General features: G+C 36.7%; 1 protein-coding gene across 1 annotated transcript; it reads right to left on the bottom strand.

Annotated features, from left to right (window-relative positions):
- Window positions 1-3,886: 3,886 nt before the first annotated feature.
- On the bottom strand, window positions 3,887-6,907 carry LOC113735370 (putative calcium-transporting ATPase 13, plasma membrane-type). The gene has a single exon (XM_027262380.1). It carries the CDS (start codon window positions 6,905-6,907, stop codon window positions 3,887-3,889), a length of 3,021 nt encoding a protein of 1,006 aa, XP_027118181.1.
- Between the last annotated feature and the right edge of the window lie 5,045 nt (window positions 6,908-11,952).

The raw sequence follows: 11,952 nt of genomic DNA on the forward strand, positions 1-11,952 counted from the left end.
ATCTAATATGTGGGAGTTAACTATGTAGATCTCGAGAATTCTCATGTCTCTTGAATTAATAAAGTTAAAGGATGCTTTGCATATTTAGGTGCGGTATGAGTGACACTTTCAACTCTGCCCAGCGGCGTTAGATGTAGCGCATTATTACTGTACCATGGAATGCGTAGCACTTGTAGTTAAACATAATACTAACTACAAAGTAGGATCTGTGTCATTCTCCTTAAAAAAAAAAAAAAAAAGTGTCATTCGTGGTACTGATTTGTAAAATGTCAATTACTGAGCATCAGAAACGTGAAATTTCAGCCATCAAATAAAATTGTTCCTGAAAATTTTCTCGAGCTTCAGTAATTCAATCAAGCTTCAGTAATTCTTGAGTCTCGACTGTCCTGCCTCTCAAGTCCAAGGTCGATTAAAACTAACAAAAGAAAAAAATGTGAGACTCGAAAGTCAACCGACATAACCCAAAATTCCACAAAGTCACCAAAGCCCAGTCGTCTCTCGGTCTCCCTAGCACATATTAAATGACAAATATTTGCACACTAACTACTGGGCAGAGAAACCAACTCCCTTTAGTGGAGTTGGCCACCACCTTTAGCGTGGGGTGGGAGATCAAGGGTTCAACCCTTGCTCCCATCAAAAAGTTACCACTTAATGTGGCTTTGCTTAAGATTCATGTGAGTACTGTGGGTGCTGTGTACCCGTATGATCCGATGGTGGTTTAGTCCCCGTGACCCGGGGTTAATCACATTTTATCCCATTAAAGAATACCCCATTTCTCAGTTTACCCCCTAACCTTTAATTTTGTTCACTTAACCCCCTTTAGGACAAAATTGCCCTTGCATTATTTTGACTTTTCATTTACCTTATTTTCCTTTCTTTTATTTCTTTTTCTCTTTCTTCTTTATTTAATTCTTCCTCTTTCCCACAAAAATCTTCACCTTAATGATTGAAATTAAAAAGGAGGAATTGTAGAGATCTATCTTTTCCTTAAATGATTAAAAAAAATTCAAATCACTTTTCTAAAATACAATTTTTTTTAGCCTTTCAATTCTTTTAATTTTGGGTTTTCCTCTTTTCTTTCTAGTTTCTCATTTTATTCCCAAGAAAATATCTTAAGATGAAATTGTGACCTGATTAATAATTATCAATTGAAATTTGTGACACGTGGCATCATACAAAAAATCAAAATTAGTTTTTGATGTCTTTTAAACCTTCGCCCAAAAATATGCGATTACAAACTCAAAACAAAAATTTTTGTGGAAATCGAATTTTCTATTGGGAAGGATGATAGAGAGAAGAAAGAGAAAAAGAAATAAAAGAAAGGAAAACAATTTCATCTTATGATATTTTCTTGAGAATAAAATGAGAAACTAGAAAGGAAAGAGGAAAACCCAAAATTAAAAGAATTGAAAGGCTAAAAAAATTGTATTTTAGAAAAGTGGTTTGAATATTTTTTTGATCATTTAAGAAGAAGATAGATCTCTGTAATTCCTCTTTTTTAATTTCAATCACTAAGGTGAAGATTTTTGTGGGAAAGAGGAAGAATTAAATAAAGAAGAAAGAGAAAAAGAAATAAAAGAAAGGAAAACAAGGTAAATGAAAAGTCAAAATAATGCAAGGGCAATTTTGTCCTAAAGGGGGTTAAGTGAGCAAAATTAAAGGTTAGGGGGTAAACTAAGAAATGGGGTATTCTTTAAGGGGATAAAATGTGATTAACCCATTGATCAGTTGAGGTCCTACTTTGCTTAACTCAGGTTAGACATGCTTGTTTCTTCCCTCTCTGCCACAAATTATGCATGCATTCCGAGACAATGCAGTTCTATTTGTTGCGTTTGTATGAAATTGAAATTGCATGTATTGATTGTGTTTTTGATGGGTTCTTTAGAACTGCTAGTAGTATAATCAATAATGCATGATATATTGCCTTGTTGACTTCGTTTGCTGGCCTAAAAAGTTAAGCCGAAAGGAGAGATGTTTATAACGTTTTGTTAAATAACTACTGCAAACAGAGGAAAGCATATCCCCCAGGGAGGAATAAAGCATGAATAAAAGAAATCTGAGATGTTTGTCAAACCCATCTGAACAATTTTACTGTAGTTGAAAGCTTCTGAATTCTTATTCCGTTGGACGGATTTTGAAACTTCCCTGTTATGTTTCTATTTAGTTAGACATAGGACAACTTCACTTACTGAGGATAATTATCTTGTTCAACAATCTATGCTCCATTACCTCTGAATCCACATCCTGTCAAATTTCTTTTTCTTGTTTTTTGAATATTTTCTGATACATAGGCTGTCATGTTAACCAAATCAATTTAGGAGAACGAATTGGGTTTTGGCACATTTCGTTGGATTGGACGGCTGTTGAACTTTGGCTGCACCTTTGAACTTGTGTCTTATGAACTTGGTTCTCTTATAGGCAGTATGTAATCTAGTCTAGGTAATAAGATCATAGATCAATTAATGAATCCGTGGAACTAGACGGATTTATGGTTTTTAACTGCAACGGCAGTCTAACTTCTTCACCAGAGTCTTCGTTACAAATTGAATCTGGTGCGTGACTCTAAATCTGGCCTGAACTAGGTGAGTTTGAATAGGTTTTTCAATAAGATGGCACGGAGCAAATCGTCCTAATATGATACTTGTTTACAGTCCATCCTATGTTCCTCTTAAGCTTTCTGTGAGGAGCATCAGCAGGGCATTTTGCTCTGATTCTGCTGTCAGCAAATAAGTTACATCAATCCTAGATGAGTATGAAGAAAGGTGAGGTTTCCACATGTTAAAGCCAAAGAAGAAACGGAATTCACCAAGAGTTCAAATTTCTTCATGAAAATGGTATGTGTACGTTTGAGAAAGATACTGAATGACGCAGACTGTGTTTACCTTGATATAGAAGACCTTGGTTAACTTGGTTCTAAACAGTTCAAACCTTCTGGTCAATAAAATGAATAAAGATCACAATTAAGGTATGTCAAAATGTCTAAAAGGGAAAGATGATGTTGGAAAACCTTAGTAGAATCTCTTGTATTGCATAGGAATTATGAATCCACAATTGCAGTTTCTGATATTAGAAAATTTACCATTTTGAGTTGCTGTAAGGTTCATGATTGCTCTTTTCCACTTTCAGAGTATCCGAGTAGATGATCTTCCTGTTCTGCCCACTTATTTGGACGCACATATTGCCCTGTCTATCTTCTTTCTGTAAAATGTAGTTTACTTTCTTACAATCAGTTCTTTTAAGTTCTATATATTTCCATTAACCCAACTTTCTTAGTAAATTTCGTGAGACAATGAGTGTAAGAATTGTTCCTGTTATACAGTCCGTATGAAGCAAAGAAGTATGAAAGCTTATATAAATTTAACTATTTCAATCCTTTCATGTATTTTATATGACTTGGCATCTGGGAGTTAACTTAGATCTTGAGGAATTGGATACATCTTCCAAACAATAAAGTTCAGGATTTTTTTTCTCATTTAACTGTTGTATGAGCAACTCTAGACTATCGCTGTGTTAGATGCATTAATTATATCAGTTTACTGTGTAATCCATAGCCCTGTATTAGAACATGATAGACTACACAGAAAAACCTATGTCATCAGTGGTGTTGATTTGTAAAATGCCAATTATTGAGCATGAGAAATGAAAAATATCAGACATTAATGAAACTTGTTCTTGATTATTTTCTCAAGTGGTTTAAAAAACAGCAAAGGGTTGGTTAAGCTATACTGAGGTCTCTAAGCCACTATGTTTCCGTACCTAGGAAACTAAAGATAAGCAAATAGCAGAAAAATTGACAGATGGCTCAACCTAACAGTTGAAATTACAGAAGATTAACTTTGATAATAAATACTTATCAGACGGGCCATATCAGTTTTACTCCAGCAGCTTATAAATTTGAAGAAAATGGATATTTTATCCTCTCGACTAGCCACCCAATTGGCCAAGCTAGGACAGCAATTCCAATGCATATAATCCATTGCTTCCAAGACAGTTGCTTTGTATCTGCTAACTCCTTTAACAGTTCCACAATCAATACCTGAAGAAGAATTATCGCTAGGATTACACCCCAAAACATTTTCCTTTTACGTATCCCTTTGAAGAAGTTTCCTTCAACTCTTTTCGTGTTGAATATGACAAAGAGCTGCCAGAGAACAAGGATGTTGAAGATCATGGTATCCTTTATTTTGGCATCCAGGTTGAAGGTTGATTGACCTTTGAACTGTATGGTCAGCAGAACAATGATAGGATAGACAGCTTGTCCCACTATATTCTTCCACATGATGCTGGTTATAAATGGCCGCTTCTGGTTGACTGGTGGCAATTGTCTGAGCTCTTCTGGTGGTTCCTCAATGGTGATAGCCAGTGCAGCCAATGCACCAACTATCAACTTCACCCATAGTACTTGAAATGCTGCATATGGGACTTTACCTGATGAAATGGCCGCAACAATATTGATAGTGGGAGGTTCTTTAGCAGAAACTGCTGTTACGAAGTCTATCACAAGACAAGCAATGCTAACAGAAAGTTGGAACTGTGCGTACATCTGGATTTTGTGATACATGCCTCTACCCCACCTCAATACTCTGGCTACAGAAACAAAATTATCATCCAAAATGATAATGTCTGAGTTCTCCTTTGCTTGGCTAGTCCCTTGAATATCCAGAGAGAGACCTGCACTAGCTTCCCTTAGCACTGTTGCTTCCCCTATGCTATGTCCAGTAACTGCAACGACATGGCCTCTCTGTTTCAAGCCTTGGACCATATGAAGTTTATCCAAAGTAGAAGCTCGTGCCATCACACGGATTGTGCCACATTTCTCTTTTATCTCTGTTTCTGCATTACTTTGCAAGCTTTGACGGTCCACTAATTCTCCTGTTGTCTCATCTTGAGTTGGATTAATAATACCACATTCAATGGCTATGGCTCGAGCGGTGGGAAGATCATTTCTTGTGACTAGTTTGATGCTCACTCCTGCTTTCTGGCAGTCCATCACAGCCTTTTGTACCTCTGGCCGACATGGGTATTTCAAGCCTAGGCAACCTATGAAAGCTGAGTGTTCTTCTGACACTTCTTTATGTGCAAATGCTACGCACCTGAGACCCTTAGACTTCATCTCCTGAAATCTTTGCTTCAAGTTTTTTTTTTCATCAATAGACATATGTTTGATGCTCCCGGCTTCATCATAATAATGTGAACACCTGGCCAATATGATTTCTGGTTGGCCTTTGTGGTGCACATGAATAGTATCACTGGTATTCCTCTTGATCCATATGCTACTTTGAGTGTTCTCATAATTGAAGATTTCTGGACTGTGAACGGCACAATTTGCTCGAACTTGTTCAACAGTGACGTCTACATCTTGAACACTCCATGCCTGAATTGCGCTGTGAACTTGACTCTCAATAAGTTCAATGGGAGATCCTGATGAGGCTTCAGTGCTTCTCAAAAGCATACCTTCACAGAGCAGTCCACGAACATTTCTTGGGATGATTGAGGAAGTTCCTGCATTGAGAAGCTTGTTGCCGAAACAAATTTCGCTTACTATCAGATGATTCAAGGTAAGACTTCCTCTTTCATCTGTGCAGATTACATCTGCAGAACCAACTGCTTCACAGGCTGAAAGATTTCTTACTAGTGCCTTTTGAGATGCCATCCTTTTGGTTGAGTAAGCAATGGTTATCATGACAGCTAGGAGCAGACCTTCAGGGATGGCAGTTGCAGCAATAGCAACTGGGGTGGCTAGGATCCCTATCACATCATTGCAGACTTTATGGATATTTGTCTTCCCTGCAGTGGTGAAGTCTGATTTTCCATCCTCATTCCGCATATTCCCGACAAAGTAACGAACAAGCAGTACTACCAGCACCAAGGAAGCAACCATTAAACCGACTATAGATATTTGTATGGTCAGCTGACGTAGCTTCCTTTGTAATGGAGTTCTTTCCTCAATATCATATCTTTTTGAGCTCAGCATCTTCCCCCATTCAGTGTTGATGCCGACTGCAGTCACAAGCATTCGAGCAGAACCGTTGATCACCTTCGAGCCAGAGAGAAAGAATGGATTACAGCTTTCATTGATTTCCACTGATTCCCTCCCTGCTGCGATGCATGACTCGTCCACCTGTAAAGGGTTCCCATCTATGAATAAGCCATCAGCAGGAACTTGGTCTCCAGTCTTCAAACAAATAATATCTCCAACAACGGCTTCAAACACTGAGATGCGCATCTGTTGCCCATTTCTGATCACAAAGACGGAGAAGTTGTCACGAGCTTTCCATAGCTTAAAGAATTGTCTTCTTGGCCAGAGTTTACTCGAGGCAGTCACCATGATCACAAGAATGACAGCGACAAATATGCTTCCCCCATCAGACCCTCCTCTCAGCCCGTGACGTGTTATACCAAAACAGACTGAAAGTGTTGCACAGACAAGTAGGATAATAATGATGGGATCTCTGAAGGTCTCAAGCACAATGGGTAAAGTTTTTGGAGTTGGCTTCTGGATAGTGTTTGAACCAAAGTTATGGCGCCTACGTGCAATTTCCTCATCATCACCTTGGATACCGCTTCCAACATCAGATTTGAGATATAAGGCAACTCCTGGAACGCCTCCAAGCTGATGAAGCTGCTCGATGTTTTTGCGGCGGGCAAGCTCAGATAGGCATTGTGGTATGATATAAATAACTGTATCAGGTGGAGATGGCAGAAGATTGTCCAACAGCCCACTGTGGTTTTCATCTGCATTATCCCTTACAGAAGGGAAGCTGCCATGGCTCCGGACATTTTTGAAGGCCCTTGAACAATATATGGTCAGAAAAGCAGAGCCCCATTTCCTTTTGCTTTTGTCGAGTTTACTAAGGTGCATAACCAGGTTAATGCAGGACAAATTTGCATGAACTATTGAAGGCATATTTTCGAAAGCCAATGATAGCTGCTAAGAAACAGAATGTTGAGATTTTCTATCTCACACAAGATAAAAAACAAGGTTCAGAAATCGGAGGGAGATAACGGTACGAGAGCCAATGTACAAGGTGGAGAGAAAATAAAAGCTAAGCGTTCACGATCAACTAATTTGATTAGCTGCATGAAAAGATTTTAGAAAAACTGTTTGGTGCACGTTTGGGTGCTGCCTCTATGTAGTATTTATAGCAGCATATGGTGTGAACCGTCATGCATGAACCATCACAATCAAAGCGTTCAATCACAGCCACCATGCCTCATCTTCTAAGCAATTCCCAACAAGAAGCATTTAGACCCCAAACCAAAAAGTGCCATTAGCGTGTCTTAGAACCAGGATAGATTTACAGCGTCAGTTTTACGTGTTGGGAATGTGTACACGTTAAAAGAAAAACGCAAGGCCATTGCCAGATCTTCATGTGTTACCAATCAAGCAGAAGTTGGCCAACTCTCTGCCCTTCCCATACCATAGATGTTGCTGTTTACCGATTACCGACATCTACATTGACGAAAACTCCAACTTTCTCATCGATCTTGGCACATAATTTGTTTAAATAAAAAAAGTTTATTTAACATATGGTACAGAACTGGCTTGACGAGGCAACGGACACAGTATCCCTATACTCGGAGCCGGACTCACACGAACTTGTTATGTCAATTCGAGTTCAAGTTTTGACCGGATCGACTCGTCGCGACCTTATAGATGTCCATAGAATTCAAAAAGGAGATAACATACAGAACAATCAAGACAGGCAAGTTTTTTTATCAAGTTTATCTATTACAAGTTTTTTAAAATCTTTATAAAGTTACACTGACCTTAAAAAATTTCTCAAAACTTTTAAACTATACATTTAAAAATATTTAAAAATTTATACAGTTCAAAAATTTTTTTAAAAACTTCTACAGTGAAATTTTAGACAAATAATCAAAAAATCCCCTTGCCCAACGGAGCTTTGGTTTCTTTAAAACTCACTTGCAAATTCCAAAGAGAGTGCTGATGGTTGTGGATATACGATACAGCAGCACACGTAAGTGAAGATGATGTAAAGGACACGTAAGTGGAGATGATGTAAAGGGTTGGACGTAGTTTTAGTGTTTCAGCATAGGTGGTCAAAGAAACGGACTTTCAACTCCTAGGAAGATTTTGGAGCGTACTTAATTTCTACTCCTAGGAAGATTTGTTAAAGATTTTGCGTAAACAAGAAAATATACGAGTACTTATAAGCTAGTTACATACAACTTTGGGTGGTAGTTAACATAATTTAAAAATCAAAACTAAACAAAAAGAAAAAAAGTTTTTTTTTTGGAATATGGTTGGATGTTTTACTTTTTAATGTAATGGTTTTAAAAAAAACCTTCAAAAGATGACAGAAATAGAAACAGCATAAGGGCTTTCCTTCATGCATTATATAGTAAAATTTAGATATGTCATCTAGGGATAAAAGTAAATAGGAAGGAGGACAGACAAAAGATGACGTCTGCGACTAGGAAATAAATTACTTATAAACAAATATGTATGATCTATATAATTATTTATATTATAGGAAATAAATTACTAGGAGAGTATTATCTTATAGTTGACAAAATCAAATGAAGAAACTTATTTACACACACATTGATTTATTTATATTATCAACATATTTTTTAATTATTTTTTTATTTTACATACACCACATTAAAAAAAGTGTTACAATATTTTTAAAAAAAAAATTATTTCAAATAATCTCTATCCAAACACGCTTGACTTTATAACAAAGGCAGAAGAAGAAACGCGTTGTCCTGTTGTAACATACATCTTACTGGAAGTAATTTTTGCTAGGTGGTTAATGTTGTAATGGAGCACGCCTACTCTGACTCGCCGAGCATTTGATTGTCTTTACTACTCCTTTGAAGGTTAGGCCATGGGTGACAACGGAGGAAAGCAAAGAATGTCGGCCACGCGAATTATAATCCTCTGTTCTAGTTATACAGTCCGGTGTCGGCCAACATATACACACACATATATATATATATATATATATATATATATATATATATATAAAGAAGGCCAATTACGTAAACCTCCGGCCACTAGTCCTTTGAATTAGTGATCACCGCCAACACTTAAATTTTGATGGCGTTAAGAGATCGAGAATTCAACCATTACAGCATATCAAATCATCATTACACGCGACCGTCTTCCGTAACTTTCTTCGATGAAGTTTCTATTCCCTTTCTTTAGATTAAAATAAATTAGATTATAAAAATATTAAAAAGAAAATTACATAAACCTCCGTCTCACTTAATACTCAAGTTTCCCTTTCTTTTCGTTTGCTCTGACTTAAACTGCCGATTTCCTAAACGCAATCGCAAATGAATGAAAATCTCCTCCCCTTTTCGTGTGGGGGCTGTAAAAAAAGCCTCTTTCCAAGAATTAAATACAAATTTGTTACAAGCTTTCGAAGCCAGTGGCATGATTTCAAGAATTAAATACGAAAAGGGACTTTCTTTTTTTTTTCTTCTTCTTTTGCAAAAAAAAAAAAAAAAAATCAAATGGTTTCTTTCAATTAGATACTTGATGATATCCGCTATCATATTTGCCCATTGCCCCCGTTCACAAAATTAAGAGGCCAAGCTATGCTTTTGAAGCTAATGGAATGAAAAACACCATCCACACTGTGTTGCTTGCTACTTGCCAATGCACCACCGCCACCAAGAATCAACGGCCTACAGCCTACTAGTCAATGAAGACGGATCACGCTATGTGCCCCCATAATTAACAACCTTGCAGGCAACAAGAGGACCACAAATAAATGCATGTGCTGCGGTGCAACCATGCTCGAACGCCTTACTTTTTCTTTCAACAGCAGCAAGAAACACACACACACACTAACCTAAAGCTAATCCATAGCACTACCCAAAAGGCTAACTTTTGGATAGCACTGAGGCCCTTAAGTAGTGAATACACACATCACTCACAACCGATGTGGGATAGGGAGTTGGGGGAAAGGGAACACCGACTCTATTGGGAAACCCTCAGTAGCTTTTACCTCTCCTGTTTTTCTTTTTCTTTCAACAGCAGCAAGAAACACACACACACTAACCTAAAGCTAATCCACAGCACTACCCAAAAGGCTAACTTTTGGATAGCACTGAGGCCCTTAAGTAGTGAATACATACATCACTCACAACCGATGTGGGATAGGGAGTTGGGGGAAAGGGAACACCAACTCTATTGGGAAACCCTTAGCTCGAACGCCTTACTTGATGTCTAATTTATATATCCTTTTCTTTTTTTTGGGTGTCAGGGGGACTTTTTATGAGATACTCTTAATTAGAGGTGTCAAAATAGATGATTTGGACGGTCGGATTTGGATTGGTTAAAATGGATAATAGGTATAAGTGAGTCAATTCATTTATACCAATTTAATTAGATGGGTATAAATGGATAAGTCAAAAAATGAAATGGATAACCCAATTACCCATTTATAACCTATTTATTTTAATATTTTGTAAATTCATTTAAATTCATTTTTACAAACTAAGTTATTAATGTATACCACTCTTTACACCAATCATTAATTTTAAATATTTACTTAAAATTCTCAATAAGCCTAATTACCAATTTTTTTCCATCTCTATCCAGAGTTTTGGTTCCTGGCAGTTGTTATGGGGATAAGACATTAATGATTTCACCAATCTTATTATGTTTTCATCGTCAGCAGGAAAGTCGCTGTCTTTGTACGATACCCCTCGTCGTCACAACATCACTATATATATAGCGTCAGCTTCTACGACTCATGCATCATGGATCTGCAGGCCTCAACATACGGAAGTTTCTGTGTATAATTCTGCTGGTTGATTAACATATTATGTAATTAAGGTGGCATTGCTAACTTTCAAGCTTTTTATTTGTTACAGAAAAAAATCCCTTTCCTTGTTCGCAAAATTCAATTCGGTTAGAATGAACATTAAACAAGTAATCATGAGACCTCTGATTCAACTCTTCAATTTTTCACTTTCTTTGCTCCCCTTATAAGGTTTAAAATTTTCCTAAAACAACAACGACAACAATAATAGGAGTAGTGAATGACCCCTTTTCTTCCTGGATGACAATACTGCAAATTCTTGCACTAAAGGAATTTTTGCCGATGCCTCGAAGGAATTACTTGCTCATAATGGGACCAATCATCTTGGAATCATTAGGCACTATAATATGACTTCTTTGAAAGTGTAGCAACTTAATTACGACTTCTTCAAATATAGCTATCGACTGGCCTTTGATGAATTCGTGTTGGAGCTGTCGCAGTAGCAAGGATTCTTAAAAAGTTTCACTACTTTGATTGGCCCAAAAAAAAAAAATATATATATATATATATACACACACACACACGACTCATATTACAATTTGGATGCAAAGCTATCTTTTTGACTATCTTTAAACAACTTGGCAGCTTATGTTAAGTCTGAGATCACAACTCTGTCATATGTTTAGGGCCATTTAGAATGCTATTTTTTGAAGTTTTTATTGAAAATTGTAGTATGGCGATTTGATGTATGTCAATGACTGAGCCAAGGGGGGCCGAGGGAGTCATAGTCCTTTCTAAGTTTTGAAAATTTTAATGCGTAATATGGAAATATATGTGTAAAACAAAGTTGACCCTCTTAATTTTTTACAATGTTAGTTTATATTATGAAATTTCAAAAGCCTAAATATATGATTTGATGATATAGTAAATTGACCTATTTTGATATATTATAATAAAGCGACCTAATACATAATTATCAATGGGTTAAAACAAAAATAATTACTTTATTGGCGCATATATAAATATACAATTTAATCCAATTGATTAGATTTGTTCCCACTCATCTTCCTGTATCAACTGCAACTACAGAATGGGTATTTCTGATTATGAAGATAATCAAGACAAAAGCTCCGAAATAAGCTCAAAGATAATTTATTGAAAGATTGGCTAACTGTGTACATAGAAAAGAAAGTTGTTGAAAAATTTAGTA

Source organism: Coffea arabica, chromosome 3e (assembly GCF_036785885.1).
Source record: "Coffea arabica cultivar ET-39 chromosome 3e, Coffea Arabica ET-39 HiFi, whole genome shotgun sequence".
NCBI lineage: Eukaryota > Viridiplantae > Streptophyta > Magnoliopsida > Gentianales > Rubiaceae > Coffea > Coffea arabica.